At 52.5% G+C, this 22,542-nt stretch overlaps 1 protein-coding gene across 1 annotated transcript; it reads left to right on the forward strand.

Annotated features, from left to right (window-relative positions):
• Positions 1 to 419: 419 nt before the first annotated feature.
• On the forward strand, positions 420 to 19,071 carry LOC134006937 (protein Jumonji-like). The gene is made up of 5 exons (XM_062446050.1): positions 420 to 427; positions 6,889 to 7,055; positions 12,860 to 12,883; positions 15,348 to 15,524; positions 18,830 to 19,071. Exons 1-5 carry the CDS (start codon positions 420 to 422, stop codon positions 19,069 to 19,071), a joined length of 618 nt encoding a protein of 205 aa, XP_062302034.1.
• The last annotated feature ends 3,471 nt before the right edge of the window (positions 19,072 to 22,542 follow it).

A 22,542-nucleotide genomic window follows, 5' to 3' on the forward strand; every position in this document is an offset into this window, starting at 1 on the left:
GTGCTTGTACGTTTAAGTGCCAAGTATACACACACACACACACACACACACACACATGGCTGGAACCTGGCGCGCGCACACGTACACGCACTCCTCATCGTGTCAACAAGGTCTTTCCCTGTCAGTAATCCACAATCGCTCGCACCGTATCAGGAAGACATAAACGCCCTTACCCGCCCATCCAAAACGCGCCCGTGCGCCCCAGCGAGCTGTAATAACAGTATTGATCAGCTGTACTGTAAACGGACATGTAAAGTGGGTTCGGTGGAACGCGTCAAGACGAATCGCAGCTCGGCGCCGCAGACGGCGCCCTAACTCAGGGCCTGCTCGCGCTGTAATTATTTTATGTATCCGGGCGCCCAACACACATGCGCACGCACACATGCGCACGCACGCACACAAGCTGGTGTGTAGCGACCATGCGAAGGTAAGACCGGTCTGGAGCGCTGCTTATCAGCAGATGAGCAGCGAGGACAGGCATGCCCCTTGCATGTGCTCCTCAAGCACTGTCGGCCTGCCAAGGAGGAAGAGTTCAAAGGCGACCCAAAAAAACTTGCCTACCGCTGTAAATGAGCACACAAAGAGCATCTTTTACACACACACACACACGCGTGCGTGCGTAGAGGCTAGATTAAGACAACAAATGCTTATTAGTTTGGGAGGCACAGTCAGGGCGTTGCCATCGTGTGTGTGTGTGTGTATGAGTAAGAGTACTCACATCACATGCCCATGGCTGTGTGTGCGTGTGTGTGTGTAGTAGAGGTCTTTATTAACCTCCTTGTGTGTTGGCTTTAGAGACACTCCTCTTGCCTGGCGCTGCTGTCGGGCTAAGTGTGTGTGTGTCGTCTCTCGCTTTCAAACTCCTTCCCGTTTGCTCTCATCGTCTCCGTTTCTCTTCCTCTCTAACCATGTGTGTGTGCGTGTGTGTGGGAGAAATTTCATTTCATTGATTTAACATTCAGTCTCTCTCCTCTCTCTCTCGCTCCTTCTCTCTCGACAAATCCCCTTAACTCGTCTCTCATTGTCTCCCCTTCTCGGGTCTTTCTAGGCTTGGGAGGCTTCCTGACCTAAGATGGCAGCTCTTTAGGATATTAACAATCCCTGCCGGCACGGCACATCGCTGTTTAAACTCCACCGTCAGAATAGCTCCCTAGCAAATAAAGAGAGAGAGCGTGTCTCAGCGCTAAGTTGGCTGCACTGGCTCTTTTTCAGTTCCATTGTTTCCTCTCAGGTTATTTTGGGACATTGTTTGCAGTGAAGTCTTTTCGCGAGTTTACTGTGCTGGAATGGAATCCCCTCATTTGTCATGATTGTGCCACCTCTTCAGTGGGAAGTCCCCCCCCCCCCCCCCCCCCCCCATCTCTCTCCTACGTTCTGGACAACCACAGGCAGAAAAGCAATAAACACATTAGCCAAAGTGTGCGTGTGTGTCTGTCAGACCTGCTTTGTTTTGGCCGGCTATCCTCCACTACCACTTGAACAGAATGTCTGTGCGGGGGGGGGGGGGGGGATGGTGGTATTTGTCTTCCTTGACTTGGGTGTTATTCAACGACGGTTTGTGTACCTTTCTGTCTGCAAGTCGGTTCGAAGTCCTCTGCTGATGGCGGTGATTGTGGGGGTGGGGGGTGGGGAGAGTGGCTCAGGGCCACGGAGGCAGCCTGCTGAACTGTTGAACCCGCAGTGGCTCCCGTAGCCCTGTGTGATACACAGCCCTGTCCCACTCCGAACGAATCACGTATTGGCTGGCTGGACGGCAGCGCGGGTGCTCTGGCCCAGGAGACTGCTTGGGATCGAACGAGCAATCCGGCAGTTGTTTTTGGTCCCGCAGACGTCACAGGAAGAGAGGGGATGCATGCGGTCTCCCTTCCTCTCTCTCTCTCCCCCCCCCCTCCCCCCCCCCGTCTCTCTTCTGGTGCCTGGTTTGAAAGCTAAATCGACAGCGCGGCTGCACATGTTACATCAGACAGCCGGGGCCTGCCTTTGAAGAGAGCGGAGGGGCTGGGAGGGTAGGAGGGAGGGAGGGAGGGAGGGGAGGGGGGGGGCGCGGAGGAGAGGAGAGAGAGAGGTGTGATTAACTATGGCAGAAGGGGGGGGGCGGGGGGGGGAAGTCGTGCAGTAATCCCACCACCTCCCACCTCCGGGGCTGGCCTCTTCCTGCTGCTGCAGGTGTTCTATACCTCCTTCTTCCTTTCCTTCTTCTGTCTCCCTCCCTCCTTTCTGTCTCGTCAGTGTCTGGCTTTTTCAGTCTCAAGTCGGCCTCTCCCACCTTTCGTCTTATTGGTTATCGTGCTCGCTCTCCCCCTCTCCGTTATCTTTCGTTTGTCTGGTTCGTGTCCTTTTCCTCCCCTTTCATATCGATGTTTCAAATGTCAATCTTTTTTATTTTTTCGCTTGCGCCGATCTGTTCCTCGCCACAGATCCCCCCCCCCCCCCTCCCCCCCTCAGAATGACGGCCGTGTAAGTAGTCGCGCCTCAACCCCACCAGCTCGTCCAAGCTCACCCGCGGTCCCGAAAGGAGCCGGCCGCCCTCCGAAAAGCACGCCGTGTCATCCGAAATCGTCCCCTGCCCCCTCCTTCAGAATGAAGGAGCCATGACGGACCGGTCGAGGTGGGGGGGGTGGGTGGTGGTAAGTCCCTCCTCACGGAGACAGGCTCCCGGGGGTTAGAGGTCTCCGTGTTCTCCTCTGGGCATGTTTGGCGGTTCCCCGACATCTGCTTCCTCTCAGGAGTGCGGTCACATGTGAACGGATCCATCTCGGCCTGATGAGAGATTCACGTTTACACGTTGGGGCGCCTCGAAAAGGTCACGGAGTCCTCGAGAGCTTCCCTGTGGAAACGTTTAGCATTCTTTCGCCGGTGCTCTCCTCCCTCCATGTCCGTGCAGAAAGAGGCCAGGTGATCGTTTCGGTTCTCCTTAAAGGCAGTTTATGGAAGGTTAGCTTGACACATGCCTTTCTAACCCCACTATTTAAACTAAGGAAATCCTTGTTTACACAAGTTTGTGTACAAGCCAATAGGCCTAACGAGGCTACCTTAACGCGCAGACAGAAGTGGGCCAAATCAGATGATTCTTTAGTTCATACGACTCAGACCTCTTCTTTTTCTCAAAAAAGTGTGACCAGCACAAATCACATGGGGTCTGATCTTGTCAAGTCTGACTCGGGCTACTTTCACAAGGTCCTAAATTGGATACGGGTCTGGATATCATGCGGTGCAACATGAGTCAAAACAACAGTCGAGTCTCGATTCATGTGACTTTTACTTCATTCTAACATTCTAACAACGTTCCAACAACATTCTAAGATGTTGGATTCCACTCAGTAGTTAGTAGGTCAGTCCAGACGTGGAAGCTGGTGCGGAGGGAGGGGATGGGCAGTGAGGTGGTACACCTCAGATGGATTCGTTTTTTTTGCTACAGGTGAACAGCCTTTGTTCTTCGACGCATGCGGGTCAGTTCAGGGCCGTGACCTGTTCAGACTGGAATCAGATATAGGCCCCGTTTATGTATTTTTTTTATGTGAATACAAAATAAAGAACACCCCCCCCCCCCCCCCCAGATCCAATACGATTAGTCTAATCTGAGCAGTAGATACTCACCAAGCACTTACTTGCAGTGTGAACATGGCACCATTCACAGCATGACCAATCAGGTCCCACCTCCCCACTGTGTAACTGCAAGGACAAGGATAGGCCAGGGAAAAAGAAAAAAGAAGGAAAGTGCTCTTAAGTGGTGTTGCACGGCTGTGGCGCCGTCTAGACAGGAGGTTTGGGAACGGAGTGGTCCCCATCTTTTTATTGGCCCGTCTTAAACCGTGCTCCTCTTTAACGGCCGGGCGGCAGTTAAATAGATCCCCTGTTCATGTGTGAGGCACATCCCCATGAAAACGGATCCAGGTCGGATTTCTGAAGGCTTCAGTGAACGGGCTCATCGCTCTATTGGGTTACTGCCTGTGTCTAGTTATTAGCTTAGCCTGTTATGGGTAGGCTGGGATTGAGGGCGAGTTTGGTGTGTGTTTGAAAGGTGGTTGTGTGTTTGGGCGCGTCAACAACTTTTGAGTTTTTGGGCGTGTACTTGGAAGGCTGTTTTTGTCACCGTACTGGCTATGTGACGGATAAGACTCTACTTCATCCACCTCTCAGTTCTAGTTTCTACCTCCTATTCTTTCCTACTTGCCTTGTACCCAACTCTCTCTCCCTCCCCTCATGTCACAACAACCCCTCCTTCCTCTCGGAGTCTGTCCATTCCTTCAGTCCTCCCCAGTCCAGTTCTACAGGGCCTGCGATGCCGTTTGTCGCCAATTTCTTTTTTTCTTTTTTTTCTTCTGCTGGCTCATGTTTTTACAGTCAGCCAGTCACTCTGTATGAAAAGCGATCCGGGCTCCATTAACAGCCTGACGACCGGCCGGCCTGTGAAACCAATCCCCTCTGTTTGTGTGGCGACGAGCTGGTTCCGGCCTGTCGAGTCGCCAACAATTGAAGGGCAGCCAGCCGCCCCCCCCCCACCAGCAGGTGTGACGGGGCACGTTAGGCTCCTCCCCACCAGCAGGTGTGACGGGGCACGTTAGGCTCCTCCCCACCAGCAGGTGTGACGGGGCACGTTAGGCTCCTCCCCACCAGCAGGTGTGACGGGGCACGTTAGGCTCCTCCCCACCAGCAGGTGTGACGGGGCACGTTAGGCTCCTCCCCACCAGCAGGTGTGACGGGGCACGTTAGGCTCCTCCCCACCAGCAGGTGTGACGGGGCACGTTAGGCTCCTCCCCACCAGCAGGTGTGACGGGGCACGTTAGGCTCCTCCCCACCAGCAGGTGTGACGGGGCACGTTAGGCTCCTTCCGCCTGCCCTGCTGGCTTTTAGGTTGTTTTCTCCCTCTTGTACTCTCTTTCTCTCTCTCACTCCTCTCTCTCCTGTCCTCGCCACTTGTCATGTGCTGGAACACAGGCACACACCAGATCTCGCGCACACCCACACACACACACACACACACACACACACACACACACACACACACAGGCACACACACACACACACACACACACAGGCACACACACACACACACACACAGGCACAGAAGCGCACACATGTGCGCAGCAGATTGTCCCTGGGTCAAACTAGCAGACGCAGATCGAGCCCAGAGCGTGCCCTCTGCATTGACACCTGTCAAGATACTGTTGCGGAGGTGATTGAACTGCCAACCCCCGTAGTTACTCCTTTGCTTTCGATCTGTCTGTGCACAGACGAGAAAACAGCAGCCTTTTGTAGTTACCTTTTCAACCGTCTAAAAGCAAATATTTCTTTTTTTTGTTCCCCGGCACAGAAATGTGGCTTCGGTAAAAGATTGCATTAACGCATAGCTAAAATGTAATCGGCACATTTTGCCTGCACGCCTCTGTGTAGATCGAAGTGTAATCGGAAAAGCTTAGGCCCCCAGCGTTACGAACGGAATTCAGTCAGTGCTCTCTGGCATGTCACCCCCTCTCCCCCCCACACACACACCTCCATTCCCTTAACAGCTCACAGACAAACGCATTTCGCTGAAAATTTTTCTCGCTCTCTGAATATTTGAGAAATAACCGCTGGGTCTCATAAAGCAAGCAGCCCCCCCCCCCCCCCGCCCTCTTCCCCACTTTCTCTTGCGGAGCTCGATGAGAGAATCGAGCCTGCAGTCACACACTCTGAGGCTCCGATCGCGGGCTGACAATGACCTCCCGCCATCTGTGTCTGTCGCGCGGCGGAGGAGCCGGTGCTGCCGCCAAATCAGCGGTAACAAGCGTCTGATTGGACGGGGAATTTTAATTCGCAAGCCGGTGGCGGCCCCACGTCTCTTTCTGCCCGACGACGGCCAGCAGGGAGACGAGGGGGCGTTGGGAGACGTTTTCTTTGAGCACAGAGGACAGGAGTGTGTCTTTTGAAAGGTGTGTGTGTGTGTGGGGGGGGGGGGGGTGTCATGAGATTGTGTTTTGGTTTTTGCTTGTGCGTGTGTTTGTGTGCTGGACGTGGGTATGAGATAAAGACGTCTGGTGAGCTGAGGTCAGTGTCGGTCTTCCTCTTAGTATTCCGACCGGGCTTCCGGAACCGTCCACGGAAGCGAAAGAAAAGCATGAGCGAGAGTGATCTGAAAAGCCACAAAAAAGCCGAAAAGAACTTGTGCCGCCGCAATAAAAGCGAACAGGTGGAGAGATACTGAGCATAAAGGAGAAGCCGCCCTTGGAAGTCAGTCGGCAATTTGAAACATCCTTTGTAGCATGTTATCATTTGTCAGCTACAGCGAAGGTCCCGCCACTGTCTAATGGAGAACTTAATTACGTTCCGGAAGACGGCAGACACAAATAAAGTCGCCAGTTACCGCCACGGAACACCGCTGGCAGGTGCTGCTTTAAGTGGAGGGTGCCTGTAGTTTGTATATGTTGCACGTGTGTGTGTGTGTGTGTGTGTGTTGGAAGAGAGGTCGGGAGGGTGGTGACGACCTCTCGGGGAACGAGGCGCATGTTGCATTAACGCCAAAGTGACGTCATTTGGACCTCCCTGGGACATTGCTGTGACAACCATGCGCCTGGGAGGGGCCTGAGAGCAGGCTGCTCTGTCAGAGGGACGAGGGACAGTGTGTTGGACAGGATGGTCACCGGTGTGGTACACTTGCTTCATGCAGGCTTTTTCACCGGGAACGATAGTGTGCTGGAATCATATGATGCAGACAGACATGGTTGACATAGAGCCAGGCTCTATCTGTCTGTGTGTCGTTCTGTCCTGTACTTGACTGCGTGTTTCTGTTTGTATGTACCCTCCCTTATCTGTGAGTGGGTATGTATACTGTACAAAGCTGTGTGTGTGTGTGTGTGAACATTGTGTACCGATGTGTGTTCAACCGTGACCCCACTGTGTGTTTTCCAGACCCAGACTGCAGGCCCAGAGGAAGTTTGCCCAGTCGCAGCCCAACTCCCCCAGCACCACGCCAGTCAAGGTGGCCGACGCCACTCTGCCCACCCCCTCCGGCATCACCGACCTCTCACGACGCAAGCCCAAGACCGAGGACTTCCTCACCTTCCTGTGTCTGAGAGGTAGGCCCGGAGCCCTTCAGCAAGCACTCGCTCACTGCCTCGCCCACTCACTCACTCGCTCACTGCCTCACTACATCATTCACTACATCACTCACTGCATCACTCACTCACTCACTGCCTCACTCACTCACTCACTGCCTCACTCACTCACTCACTCACTCACTCACTCACTGCCTCACTACATCACTCACTGCATCACTCACTCACTGCCTCACTCACTCACTACATCACTCACTTCACTCACTGCCTCACTCACTCACAGTACCTCACTACTTCACTAACTACTTTACTACCTCACTCACCACCGCACTCACTTACTCATTACCTCACTCACTCTCTAGCTCACTCACTCATTCATAGAAACATGGCACACACATCTCCACGTATACACCGAGTACCCAAAGATATCCCCCCCCCTCCCCCCCCCCCCCTCCCCATCCTGCCAGGCAAACACTTCAGCTACCCAGCCACTCATTTTAAGAAGGTCCCAGGCTTCCATTCTGGTCTGCCTGCCTGCCTACCATCCTCCCCCTGCCCCGGTCATGATGCCGAAGGAACAGTTCCGTCAGAGGTGTTGGGTCATTGACACACTGTGATGATGCTCTAGTTTTATGGCTTGATGCTGGTTGAACTGCAGTGCCCTGGCAAAGCAAATGTTGACGGCAGCGGAGCCTCCTTAGAAGTTACCCATTAGCCCTCGTCCATAGGTTACCTTTTAACTCGCCAGTATGGAATATCTGCGGCCGGCGCTCAGCTCCAGCATACTGGACACACACACATGCACACGCGCGCGCGCGCACACACACGTGTAGCACACACACGTGTAGCACACACACACAAACACACACACACAGCCCTTACAGGGACGTAGGAGACAACCGTGTGTGTGTGTGTGTCTCGGGCACCGCGTACAAGTCGTAAAAACAGCCGAAAATGAGTTGTCTCCAAACAGTCTTTGCCATCCGCACCGATCCACCAGTAAGCTCGTCCCTGTTCTCGCCCAGCATCTTCTAATCACCCTGACACGGCCGCTCCCAGCACCAGCCTCCCGGGAACACGCACGCGGAGCTCGAGATGAAGCTCCCCTCTCCATTAACCTTGGACGACTCCGTCAAAGTAGGCTAAAGAGCCTGGCGGCAGAACTGGGTCAGAATGAGTAGGGAGAGAGTTAGAGGCAGGGAGAGAGTTAGAGGCAGGGAGGGGCATTGAGACAGGGCCAGTGTAGAATGCTTATAGAACATAACTGCTGTAGAGTTATGACTAGGACTACCGAGTTGGTGATTGTATGAAACAGACCTTCTGTAGTAAACCTCTGTTGACAGGGTTTGGCTGTCCAGTGATGGCTCTTATCCCCCGAACGTGACGAACAGATGGAGGATAGAAGAGCTAGACAGCTAGCTTAGTGTTCAGCTAGCTCACTAAAAGAGGCCTGTGTTTACTGTTAGGGCTGGTAGCCATGGTTGTTGCTAAGCTAATTCTTGCCTTAACTTTGTTAGGATGAAGAGACAAGGCTAATTCATGAGCAGTTGGATAATAATGTCAGAATGTTAAGCTAACGCTTGACCAGTTGGTCATGTCACTGAAATGCTAAGCTCATTTCTGACCAGTTGGCATGTTATTGGGACTCATTTTTCCCATGTGTTTTTTCCACAGTATACTCCAGTCTACACGGTATTTATAGCACCTCTCGCTGGCTTTGTGCGTGTGTCTGGATCTGTGTGTGTGTATGTGTGTGTGCTCGCGCACCCTGCAGAGTTGAGCTTGTTCTGTCGTAATGGCATTTTCATTCCCAGGGTCTTGCTCTCTCACCTGGTTGTTAGCTATGGAAAGGACCCAAATCCGGAGTCACCGTGTGTGTGTGTGTGTGTGTGTGCGCCCGCACGCGCGCTCGCGCCTGCCTGTCCCGGGTAGGACTAGATACTGTATGGGAGTCACGAGGGAGAATCGTTTGAACTTTGTCAGCGTTCAAAGAGGGCCCGTGCGGCTTTGATTCCCTTTAAAAGTCTTCATACTGTATCTCTGAAGCCCTTGTGTTGGTCCAGCTGGTTTCCAGGCCCCTGTTTGTGTATAGAACCTCTACTGCCCCCAAAAATATTAATATATGTACAGTATATATACACATACATATAAATATAATACATAAAACTGTAACAGGAAATGATACTTGGCTGTATGTGATTTTGAGGGTGGTCTGGCATTAAGGGAGGGTCAGTGTGCGTTTCTCTTCCTGTAAGGCTGTGTCTAGTAAGAGATGGAGCCTTCTCTGCCAGCTACTGTACCTCCGTGAGGCTGCTAGAACTGGCCATTTCTTGCTCTTGATTATATGCCGCACTGGCTTGGCGTTTTCTTGGTATTTGGACAAAAGAATGAATGCATACAGTTGAATGTAAAACCATTCCACCCCCCAGACGATTAAACTTTGTCCTCTGCAAGCACTTTGATGGTCACAATGTTCAAACAGGCTCCAAAAAGAAAGGTTTCAGATATCTTATCTGTCAAACAGGACTCGTTTGCCTAAGTCTCAGCTCTCTCTGACAGCATTACAGAACGCTTTGAGTAACGAGGTTCTCTGGAATGTTCCAACCTGTTGGAGTGATATATAGCAGGGGCTGGGAACGAGCTGTGGTTCCTTTTGTGATTTCTCATGTGGTTTGGCACCACATTTTCACTCTGAGCTGAGCTGCGTATCCCACGCGTTTTGGCTTCCAATCAGTCATTTCCTATTTAGCTGGGATTTAATCAACATAATGACCAAAACACATCTTCTCTTCCCCACAACCCCCGGGAGCAGAAGTGTTTTCAAACCCTCTCAAGACCTGGCTGCCTCCTGATGCAATGCTGAGTAACACGAAAACCCCCAAAACAGCAACCCCACGACTAGTATTCGTAAAGGAACTGTGCTTTACGTCGCACAGGCCCACTCAAATCCCCTTCACGAGCAGTGTTTAGGACCTCGGAGGAATCCATCATGGAGGCTGGCCTCCTGGTGGTCTGTCTCGTCTCGGGGCCCCCCGGTGCACTCTCACCCTTCTCCAGCCTGAGGCCAGGGGGGGCAGCACTGAGCCAGGAAGGGGCTTCGGGGAGCGTTTGTTTGCCAGTGGGGAGGGCTCCCCGTGGGCTGTGACATACAGTGCTATCCCTCCCTGCTTCACCCCGGGCGCTCTCGCATGCGGACGTGCACTCGCACACACCCAAACACACACACACGGGCGAACGCTGCTGCGATTTAACGCACAAGTTCTCGCCCCCACACACACACACACACAAACTCTAGATTAGATAAGCGAAGATAAGCTGGTAAATGAATAACACTCCCTACAATACCTCCCCCCCCCCCCTCCTACCCTCATATTACATAATAGCCAATTCCAAGTGTTCGTTTTCCTGTGTGTGTGTGTGTGTGTGTGTGTGAGTGAGTTCAGGCTGTTTATGTACAAGATATTTACCTCAAGTGCCCTTGGGGCCTTCCTCTCCGCTCTACCAACCCCATTCCAGAGGAGAGGGCCTCTATCTGGAGCCAGCCGACCGGAGAACTGACCTCGGTCTACGCTCTCATCATTACCAGGCCCCTGCGCAATCTCGCGCCTTGCATTTAGCCTATCGCCTCTGACCAGAGACGAGATGGGAGACTTCTATTCAATTAGGCCCAACTGAAGGGTGTGTCTAGTGTATATGCATGTTTGTATACGTGTGTGTGTGAGCTTGCGTGTATGCGTCTGTGTGTGCGCGGGCCCGCATGTGTGCAAGCTCACGTGTGTGTGCGTGTATATGGTGACCTGGTTAGCCATAGCCTCTCTGGGGATGGTGGTTCTGACTGATTACATTTGCCCGGCGACTCCTCCTTGAGCTGGGGCCGATCATGGTTCATAGTTTGGGTTAATTCAGGAATGCAAATCCTCCGTCGCTCTTTTTCTCTCCATGTCTCTCTCCGTCTCTCTCTGTCTGTTAGCGGGTCTGTTAGTTAGCAATTTAATGATGTTGCTTGCTGTGTCAAGCTCACTTGTTTGGCTGTTTAAACGACTGACTGTACCAAATCTACTGCAGAACAGGAAGGGTATAGCTCAGTGCTAGAGCGAGTGTTTGACTGCAGATCAAGAGATCGCTGGTTCAATTCCCTTCTGTGCTGTACTTTGGATAAAAGTGTCTGCTAAAGAATACATTATTATTATTATTATTATTTTCATCACTATTACATTATGAATGCCATTTAGCTTTTAGCTGGGAAGGTTCCATTGAGGTTAGCTGTTTATCAGTTAAAAACAAAAAGAATAACAAAGGCTTTGCAGACGTAATACTGCTCCCACCGTGGCCTTCAAAGCACTGGATGGCTGCAATTTGTGCAATTGCCTTGGGTGTAGTCTGTAAGTGTGTCCGTGTGTGTGTGCACACAGATGTCTATTGACACTTGGGGTCGCCGTGTCAGAAAGACCAGGCCCCTACTGGCTCCCAGCTCACGAATAAATCATCCCTAAACCCCACCCACTGAATGGAGCGGCCAATCACAAGGTCTGGCTCACAATGTGCCGTGGCTCTGTTGTTAGGAGGCCCCACGTTCACACTGTAAACGTATCTTCATCAGTATCTTTCCGGATCTTTCTGCAGAGGGTGGACGTGCTCCAAATGTTTGTTCTTCCCAACGATTGGCAACTGCGCAGGAGTTGTGAAACATTCCGCTTCAGATGGGTCCGTACGGAGGTGTACGATCCCAAACATGGCACCCTTGAGTCACCTTTTACATCTGTACGACCTGTCCTATCCGGTCATACATGGGGCATGCTTTGAAAGTGACGCCCAAATAAAAATACACAGCAATGTGAAGCAGGTGTTACTGTTCCGGCTTCTGGGTTTGGGGTCTGGCCTTTCTGAGCACTCTCTCTCTCTTCCTCTCCTCCTCCGTGTGTCTCCGTCCCGCTCACCTTTGTTTTCTGTTCGGCCGCCCGGGCCTGATCCAAAAAGGAGCTCGAAATTTTTTATTTATTTTTTACTCTGAGATTCGACTAAACCTAGACATTTGACATGCATTGATACTGGACACACAGGACACGAGAAACGCTCAAAGGATTCAGCCGCCGAGTCTGTCATGCCTGCTGCTCGTGTTTAAAGATTCACACGAATGACGGGCTCTGTAGTTTGAAACTCCTTACTGTTCCTAAAGTCTATCATTATTCCCATTGAGTCTGGTTTGACTTCGGATGAATATGTATTTCCTTCATTTTTGTTTCGTAGTCAGACTAAGACCTGCGGGCCTGCGGGGCAAATCATATGGCGGCATCACCGTTCTGCTCACGTCTCACCCCAACCCACTGTTGCTAGGGTTGGTATGGCCCTCACTGCAGGCCTGACCTGGAGCCAAATCAAAGTTTGAAGTGTCAGGTGTCGTCCACCCTGTGGGGAACAGTAGGCCTAGTCGTGACTAAAGCTCCCCACTCCCTGTTGTGTTTCAGTGTACTGTACTCTAATGCTAACGGGCTAGCCCGTGCTAGCTCATGTGTCACCCTCCCCCCCTCATCGCTCTTGACATCCTCACCACGGTTCATGGGTGCATTCTAGTAACCCTAACCATCCCCGCTTCTCCTGCCATTGTGTGTCCACAGAATAGGCTGCTTCATCCACAATCATGAGCTTATTACTGATGGTAAAACGGCCCGGTCATTCACAGACGCCTATTGTACACAACCGTATCATTTACATTGAAATGTGTAGAATTGTAGAATAACATTTTGAGAGGAATTCCATTCAAAATTCTGCCCTTTTTTTTTTTGTCTATGTCCTACTAATTCTAGCTTCACCGCATTTAATTTCAGGTTACTCCCCGTGGCAAAACGAAGGTTAGTTAAATTTATACACTTTTGAAATGGTACCTAGGACTTGTTGGGTCTGTTAGACATTTTAGACATGAAAACTGTTTGGCGTTTTGGCGCTGGGTCATGTATCCTTCATGTATTAGCTTGAGACTTGGTTAACGATGTGTGAACAGCGACATGGAAAGGATTTGTCATTAACTGGATTGGTTCCTACATACCAGGTTTGTCAAACTACGAATACACAGCTCTCTTGATTAAACTCCACAGTATAGTCTTAGACAGCACAGTTGTCTAAATCCCATATCAAACATGACAAACACACACACACACACAAACATTTTCTTTTTCTCTTGGTGACTCCCCCCATTTGACCCCCTTTGGTCACCAAAGGCCAGCTCATGGTCACACACACACACACACACACACACACACACACACACACACACACACACACACACGCACTTCACCCAGTGGTCACATGCTGACACAATGGAGTGTGTAACCTCGGGAGGGCTGCCTGGGCAGCTGTGGCCCCAGACAGCCTGCTCTTTGTGTGGCTCAGGGGTTATAGGTGAGGCATGGAGGAAGGGACGGAGGGATAGGCGGTCGTTTCAGGGTTAGAGGGGACACAGGGCTTTGTGTGAGTGTGTGTCGTGTTGTGGGTTACTGGGCTCACAATACTGATTAGCACTGGCCAAATAAAAATGTCAGGGTCACAGACCTAGACACACACACATTGAAATTGCAGCGTAATCCGGAAGGCGAAAATCCGCACCGTGGATTTGCTGAGTGCAGGATTATCTGTTGAAAGGAATCTTTGCCTCATGACACTTAAGAAGAGCTATTCGTACTTTACTAGTCGATCCCCTGGTCGTTGCACTGTAGCCTCGACGGGGAAATAAAATGCAGATTTACAGCTTACTAATAAGGCTGCCTTCAATAATGCAGTGTTTCCTGTGCTCCACCCATGCTCCGAGCTAGCCAGCCAGTTGGCAGGGCAGACATCCAGCTATAAAGCCCGGCACCCAGCCAGCAAGACCCTTATGCGGTCATACAGCCAGCCAGCCAGCCAGCCAGGCAGAGCTCATGTTGCATTGATGAGAAACATTAGAACATGCCACAAGATCATTGTCATTATCCTGGATATTTACCTGCAGAAACATGGATGCAGGGAACAGGAGGCAGGGATGCAGGGAACAGGAGGCAGGGATGCAGGGAACAGGAGGCAGGGATGCAGGGAACAGGAGGCAGGGATGCAGGGAACAGGAGGCAGGATGCAGGGAACAGGAGGCAGGGATGCAGGGAACAGGAGGCAGGGATGCAGGGAACAGGAGGCAGGGATGCAGGGAACAGGAGGCAGGGATGCAGGGAACAGGAGGCAGGGAGTGTGTGTGTGTGTATTAGATATTGGAGAGGAGAAGGAGCCCAAAATGAGTGAAGGAGGTAGAGGTTGGTCTGTCGACACTGTTGGTTTTACATCAGTCTCGTGTACATACGCCCCGGGCCTGTATCCTAATTACCCTCCTCTTAACTTTAGTCGAGGGCGTGGATGAATCTCCGGTGGCCCTGAGTTCCCAATGCGCGTTCACTCCCCCCCCCCCCCCCATCCTCCAGAGGTGTGGGGTTTCACCTCCCCCCCAGTGCACTCTGGGAAGCTGGGGAGCACTTTAAGGTCGTCTCCTGCAGCCGAGAGCCTCTCAGTGATGGGTTATGTCCCTGGAGGACACGGCAACTTGATACCGCGGGTGTAACATGCAGGCGCTCGCGCTCCAAACGCTTGGCCGCCGCTTCCTGAAGAGAGGGCCTTGCACCCGTGTGTGTGTGTGTGTATATCACTTTAACATGCGGATCCATTCTGTTTGTGGGATTGTTTACAATCGTTTGTTATAAACTGTTGTGGGTCCGCTTTTATATCATCTCTGACATATGCAATTTGGCTGATTTGCAAGCACAACAGAGCACAGGCCTTGAGATTTATCACGATCATTTGGTTTTTATGACTGCAGAGGGTGCTTTGAGCTCCCGTCCACGGGTTTTGTTGTGTGTGTGTGTGTGTGTGTGTACATGCGTGTGTGTGTGTGCATTCCGTTCGGGAACATTTTGCCCAGCTCTGAATGCTAGCGAAGTATTCAGAGTAGTATGTAACTGGATAGGCCCAACATGAAGACAGTAGTCTGATCTGTTGCACTGCTGCCTCCCTCCGACTCAGCAGAATATCATTCAGTATGGAAGATTCCGAGGTGGCAGATTCAGCAGGTGAAGCTAGTCAATTTGTCAGCTATGTGTGAGAGTCTTAAGTACCTGTGTTTTTTTGTGGGGGTACATGCTGTGTGTGTGTGTGTGTGTGTGTGTTTGTGTGTGCGTGAATAAGGATCAAAATTGTAATTGGGGGTGGAAGAGGTTTTGCTTCACTTCTTTTGGGGTTTGAACACTGAAGTTAATACCTCCCTCCCATCTCCTCCTCCTCCTCTCCTTCCCCCTGTCCCAGGGTCCTCAGCGTTGCCCAGCAACATGGCCTACTTTGGCAGCTCTCAGGATGAGGACGAGCTGGATGATGAGGAGGAGTACGAGGACGTCAAGCCGCCACCCAGTCTGGCGTCCACTTCCTGCCAGTCCACACCCAGGAAGGGCAAGCCGCCGGGCAAACACCCAATCAATGGACACGGTACAGACGCCCTCCACCAATCACTGTTCGAGGGATTTTAAACAGTGGCACAGCACAGCCTTTTGGGTGTAGCTCTGTCCCAATGAGAATCTAATGTTGCCTTCCTTATCCTAACTTTTAACACCTCAGTAGTAGCTCATTCACCAAGGGTAGGCACCTATCTTGCAAATGCGTGTTTTTTATTCAAAGTATTTCTGGTAAAAGACAGCCTCCACAAGACATTAAGACATCCCTCTTTGCGCTCTGTCTATCAAAGTGGGCTGTGTAGATACACCCAGGTGCTTTCTGGGAATTGTAGTCCTTAAACACCCCAGCCTGTCACGCGTAGCCTTAGGCCAGAGAGGAGCCGGGTGGATTTTCCTCCAGTGGGACCCATGTGCATGTTGTGTGTTTATAGCCCAGCGGCACGGCAGCACAGCCAGGATGAGAAGAGAGCAGGAGAGGGCGAAAGAGACACGCAAGAAGGTGGAGGTAGACGAAGAGAGGGAGACAGGAAGGAGAACGTTGGAGAACAAGTTCTTGAGAGAGAGAGGGACAGGGGAGGGAGAGAGAGAGAGAGAGAGAGAGAGAGAGAGAGAGGTAGGGGAAGATGGTGAGAGGGAGAAGGGGGGGGGGGTAGAGGAAAGTCAGGAGCGAGCGTGTGGATGAGTTGTGTTTGGCAGAGGGGAGGTCCCGTGGGAGCGCGTCAGGGAGCGCTCAGTCTCTCCTCTCCAATTAACACTTAGCGAGGAAGGCGGTAACCAGGTGCTTATGGAGTCAACTTACAACCGGGGGAGGGGAGGGGGGAGCAACGAGGGGGGAACACACACACACACACACAGACACAGACAGGCAACCTCAAATCCCCTTCTTCTGCTCACACATGCAGAATCATTTGAACGCGTCCCCAAGATGCTCGGCCTGTGAGTCGATACACACACACAGTGCAGCAGGCTACAGTGCATCCTGCTGATGTTGACAGATAAGCAGCTTAGCAAGAAGCGTGTGAGGTGTATCCGGAGAGAGAGTGTGCGTGTGTGTGTGGGACGGGGACGTGTTAATGAAACGCTCCAGTACTGTCGGAAGTCATGGACGCGTCGTGGTCGACAGGCTGGGTAGTTGTCAGCTAGCACGCTCCGTCAGTAACATATGGTGCTGTTCCTCGCCGCGCACGTTTACACGGTAGTAGCGATCTCGCACACACTCCCAAAATCACACACGCACACACTCACGTGCGCAAACGCAACTACGCTCCCAGTTTTTAAGTAGCCGCCATGCTCGACGCTCACAGGGTCCACAGCCCTCTCCCAGTCCCCTAGTTCCCCCTCCTCCCCTCTCCCCCTCCTCCCCTCTCCCCGTTCGTCTCTCTGTCATCCATCCCACCTCCTTCTCCCTCCCTCCCTCCCTCCCTCCCTCCTTCCCCGGCCCCTGTGCAACACCAGATCCGGCCGGCCAGGCGTTCCCCTGTGAAACGAGGGCAGCTGGTTTAGTGTTCCCCCCCAGCCTCTAGACTTACAGCCAGGGGTTCAAAAGGTGAGCGCCGAACTCTGCTCTTTCCTCTGTTGGTGGGAGGGAGAGATTGAGAGAGGGAGATTGAGAGAGAGGAGGGAGGGGGGGGGGGTATAAGGGTTTGTGAGGGGCAGTACATGACAGAGATGGGTTCCCTAGCCCAAAACCTACCCTTTTGCATTGGTGAGGTGTCACCTACTATAGCCCTGGTATCTGGTGCTCACACACACACACACACACACACCTGTCTACCCCTGGGTGAACCTGAACACTATACATACCACACAAGGCTCTATTGGCCGGTGTGTTGACAGTCCAGGCCTGACTTATGGGGGAGTGTGTGTGAGAGAAAAGCCCAGAGTGTGTAGAGAACACCAGTCTCAACAGTCCAACTGCAATGGTCTTACATAGATATGGAGGCCGTGTAATCGCTGCAGTGCACCATGTACAACGACAGTTGGAGCCAAGATCTCTCTTTCCGTCTCCTGTACCCCTCTCTCTCCCCCTCTCCCTCCATCTCTCTGTCTCCTCAGCCCGTCTCTCCCATGGTGCATTAGCGTATTAGGCATTAGGGGCCGTGTCAAACGTGACACTTTAATATTCCCCAACGTGGGCAGGCCTCCGTCTCGCCGGCAGCGCGTGTGTGTGTGTCTTTTTTTTATGCGTGCTCCGGGGCCTCGCCAGAGCCGAGCGGCCAGGAAAAACCCACAGAGCTCGGCTTTCATTAGCCCCGCGCTCTGCCTCCCTCCCCCACCCCCCTCTTCCAACCCCCCAACCCCAGGGCTTGTTTACATAGCTAAATTAAACACCTTTTACTGAGTTCAGCTTCCTCGCCCGGTAGCTTCTCTGGATACACCAGGGCCTTGCACCCAGCAAGGGAGAGGGGGGAGAAGGTGGTAGAGGGGGAGAGAGAGAGGGGGAGAGAGAGAGGGGGGGAGAGAGGGGGAGAGATAGAGGGGGGGAGAGAGAGAGGGGGGGAGAGAGAGGGGGGGAGAGAGAGGATTGGGAGAGAGAGGATTGGGAGAGAGAGGATTGGGAGAGAGAGGATAGGGAGAGAGAGGATAGGGAGAGAGAGGATAGGGAGAGAGAGGATAGGGAGAGAGAGGATAGGGAGAGATGGAGAAAGTTGGTGGTCGTGTACCAAAAGTAACCGAGCACATCCTAAAAGTGTGTGTCAGGAACGTACGGGCCCCGAGCATACACGTGTTTGAGAGAAGTGTGTGTGTGTGAATATAGGTGTGTGTGTGTGTGCTTGTAAAAATGTGTGCCACCGGTGTCATTTAAAAAAAATAAGTCCATGCTTGTTGATATTAAAACTCCATAAAACTGAAGTTGAGCTCATAAAGTCTACAGAGAACAGTATTGAGTGTGTTAATTGGAATCGTTCTGCTGGCTGACTTTATGTCTTAAAATATATTTTTTTAAATCTCCCCCTTCAAACTTGATCGACGGTAAGGCAGGGGCTGCAGTCATTCTCAACAGGGTCATTCACACTTGTCTAAGGCCGTTTTTTGTACACCTATAAATCATGCATATTTTGCTGATGGCTTGCTGTCTAATTGCCAAAAGCCTGCCTTTTTAATACACTGCTGGGTGTGTGCGCTCAGGTGTGTTCGACAGCACACACAGAAGTGCCTGTGTGCACGGATGGGGGGGAAAAAAGCTTCATGTTCCACACTGTTCCTGACACATTTTTATTGACAAGAGTTTCTTGTCCAAGACAATTGATGAATTGCAACTTGTTGCAACTGACCCAAGCTCTCCTCCCCTCTCCTCCCCTCTCCTCCCCTCTCCTCCTCCTCTCCCCCCTCCTGCAGTGTTTAACGGCCATAGCAAGACATCCTCCCGAGAGAGCGCCAAGCCCAAGGCCCGGGAGGCCCCACCCCCGCTCAGGGAGCGCAGCGAGAGGGCCGAGGCCCGACGGGAACACGGCCACCTCCACCACCTCCTCCACACGGGCTCCCCCTCGGCCAGGGGCCCCGCCTCCAACGGCCTGCCCCTCCGGAGGGTCACCGCCGAGGAGCTGCGCAAGCAGGTACGCTGCAGCCCGCTATGCTAGTGTGCTTCTATGCTAGTACGCTACTGTGCTTCTATGCTAGTATGCTAGTACACTACTGTGCTTCTATGCTAGTATGCTAGTACGCTACTGTGCTTCTATGCTAGTTCGCTAGTATTCTGGTATGCTCGTGTGCTGGTATGCTAGTACGCTACTGTGCTTCTATGCTAGTATGCTAGTACGCTACTGTGCTTCTATGCTAGTTCGCTAGTATTCTGGTATGCTCGTGTGCTGGTATGCTAGTACGCTAGTAGCCTAGCACGCTAGTATGCTGGTACGCTAGTAAACTAGTGCACTTCCCCTACTGCAGAAACACGGTGAAGTATTCAAACAGGAAGTGCTCTGAGGGCTTTGTGCTATGGATGTGGCTACTTGTCAGCGTCTTTCCTTCTGCTCTGCTGGGTTGAGTTTAACAAGGGTTGCTAACAATGGTTGGGATGAAGCACAGGCCTTGTCATTTTGTGTGTGTGTGTGTGTGTGTGTGTGTGTGTGTGTGTGTGTGTGTGTGTGTGTGTGTGTGTGTGTGTGTGTGTGTGTGTGTGTGTGTGTGTGTGTGTGTGTGTGTGTGTGTGTGTGTGTGTGTGTGTGTGTGTGTGTAATTCTCTGAACGTAAATTGTGGCTCACACCGGAATAGTAAAATAAAACTAAGAATAGTATGCTTCGAATGTATAATATAGATTTTCTGAAACATGATTATCTGTGTAGTCAGGGGTTGTCCTTGAAGGTTCTTTTATGGAAACCAGGCAACAATGGTAATAGTATTACAAACGTTCCAAACGTTTCACTTGAACTGGTGTCATCTCTCAGAATAGAATCATAGCTACTGGGAGTTTTGGTCCACAGTGAAGTTGTTCAGCCAGCTGACCATTCATTGTGTTTCATGTAAGACGATTCCAGAGATTAGGTATTAATACGAGTTAGGCCACAGCGGTTCAGACTTCTGTGATATCCAAGAGAATACCTCACCCCACCCCCACTCCTTTTGATGTCAATCCACGTTCCTCTCCTCCCCCTCTCCTCTCCACTCCTCCCCCTCTCCTCTCTGCTCCACTCCTCCCCCTGTCCTCTCCTCCTCTCCTTTCCTCCCCCTCTCCTCTCCGCTCCTCTCCTCCCCCTCTCCTCTCTGCTCCTCTCCTCTCTGCTCCTCTCCTCCCCCTCTCCACTACTCCCCCTCTCCTCTCCACTCCTCCCCCTCTCCTCTCCTCCCCCTCTCCACTACTCCCCCTCTCCTCTCCACTCCTCCCCCTCTCCTCTCCTCCTCCACTCCTCTATTCCCCCTCTCCTCCCCCTCTCCTCTCCTCCCCCTCTCCTCTCCTCCCCCTCTCCACTCCTCCCCCTCTCCACTCTTCCTCCTCTCCTCCTCCGCTCCACTCCTCCCCCTCTCCTCTCCTCCTCCGCTCCTCTCCTCCCACTCTCCTCCTCCGCTCCTCTCCTCCCCCTCTCCTCCTCCTCTCCTCCCCCTCTCCTCTCGTCCTCCGCTCCTCTCCTCCCCTCTCCTCCTCCGCTCCTCTCCTCCCCCTCTCCTCTCCTCCCCCTCTCCTCTCCCCTCTCCTCTCCTCCCCCTCTCCTCTCCTCCCCCTCTCCTCCCCCTCTCCTCTCCTCCCCCTCTCCTCTCCTCCCCCTCTCTTCTCCTCCCCCTCTCTTCTCCTCCCCCTCTCCTCTCCTCCCCCTCTCCTCTCCTCTAACCTTCCATTGTGTCAGTGGTTCAGCCCTCAGTTCTATATTTAGCCTCCTGGCTGCGATACTGTGAATGCAGCCTTCCTGTGGAAGCTCTTGTGGTGTTTCAAGGAACCAAGGAGAAAGAGACAGGAAGTCAGGGTGTAGGGGGTAGGCCCAGCTCCAGACACACATGATGCAATCCATACGAACAAGCCTGAGAAACACCCACCCCACCCCACCCCAACACACCACGCCCCAATCACAGATATCGGAAACGTCCCCTAAAGATTCATTTGTGTGGCCAGAACCTTTCCCTCTCCCTCTCTCCCCCCTCCCCTCTCTTCTCGCTGCTTTTCTTGTGTTTATGCCAAGACAGGCAGGCTCTGTCGGTCTTTAAGTGCCAGAGATCGGCCCAATTAAACGAACAATGAATCCCTATAAGTGACGAGGTGCCAAGACTAACTCCGGATTGAAGTTATTGGCTTTTGTTCTGACCCCCCCTCTCTCCTTCGGTTTACCTCCTCCCTGGCTGTCTCTCTCTCCCTCTCTTCTCACTTGATTCTCTCTCGCTCTCTTTCCTCGGGTGCTTGGCGTCCTCTCTCTCTGTCTCTATACCTCCATCGGTCTCTCTACTGCTCCTCTCGCCACCTCCCCCCCCCCCCCTCGCCGTTCCCATGTCGAACAGCGGATTTTCCACCCTTGGCAACGGTGCACCGATCATTTTGAGGGATTAACGGGGTTCCCATTAGCGCACGAGGGCTGCATTCACCGCGAGGGTTCAGGCCTCGACAACACCCAACGTCAAATCCCCTCTGTCACACACACGCATCCCTGACACACACACACACACGCACCCCGAGCAAGCTGAGCTAACGCTAGGTCGTCCACCGCATGTGAGTGGAAAGGAAAGTGTGTGTGTGGCGGTTCCTCGCTTTATCAGAAGTGCAAGCCGCACTCGTTTTGAGCCTTTGTTTGAGTCTGAGAGTACAGGATGTCGTTACAGGTCACATCCGCCTAGGAAGGGAAGGATGGTGTGTGTGTGTGTATGTGTGTGTGTGGGAGGGGGGGTATGGATGTAGGGGCCCATGACATGTTCTTGATCCGGTTTTAAAAGTCAATACACTGAAGGCCGTTCGTTCAATGTAGCCAGGCAGCCCTGATAATGCTACTGGGAGGCTGGCGTACTCCCCCGACCATTTATGGTCAAGTTGTTTTGATTTTGGCGAGTGTGTGTGTGTGTGTGTGAAAGCGAGAGAGAGAGCGAGAGAACAAGACAAAGCAACAGGGACGTGAATGGATGTTCACAGAGATGTTTGGATGGCCACGTTTCTGACACTCGGGTCCCCCCCCCCTCCTCCCTGGGATAGAAAGGGTTAAGTTCCCCCCCCTCCTCCCACTCCGCTCGCTTGCTTCCCGCGGCCTGCAGATGTTCCCTGTTAATCTTCCTGCCGTCCTGCAGCTGGGCTATAGCAACACATGATGTCATCGGGGCCCATCCCCCTCCCTCTCTCCGCCCCCTCTCCCTGCCTCCCTCGCTCTCCCACTCACGTGCGACCAAAACCCACTTCACAGGCAGTCGGCCCCCTCTGTTTTTATTGTTTCTATTGGTCGCCCCCCCCCCCCCCCCCCTTTTCTTTCTTTCTCTCTCGGCTTGGCTCTCTCGTTCTCACCCCGGCGCTCTCTCCCTCTCAGCCTCTCTTTAGTTTGTGCGCACACTATTTTTACAGCCGTCTTCCTCCCCTCTTCTCTCTCCTCTGTCTCTCTCTCTCTCCTCTGTCTCTCTGTCTCTCTCTCTCTCTCCTCTGTCTCTCTGT

This window comes from Osmerus eperlanus, chromosome 20 (genome assembly GCF_963692335.1).
Source record: "Osmerus eperlanus chromosome 20, fOsmEpe2.1, whole genome shotgun sequence".
Lineage (NCBI taxonomy): Eukaryota > Metazoa > Chordata > Actinopteri > Osmeriformes > Osmeridae > Osmerus > Osmerus eperlanus.

Bases quoted from the DNA above. Each gene is read 5' to 3' on its own strand.
- LOC134006937 (XM_062446050.1), top strand. The intron at 12,884-15,347 runs GTTAGTTAAATT...CCCCTGTCCCAG, and splicing joins CTCCCCGTGGCAAAACGAAG to GGTCCTCAGCGTTGCCCAGC. The intron at 15,525-18,829 runs GTACAGACGCCC...CCCCTCCTGCAG, and splicing joins ACACCCAATCAATGGACACG to TGTTTAACGGCCATAGCAAG.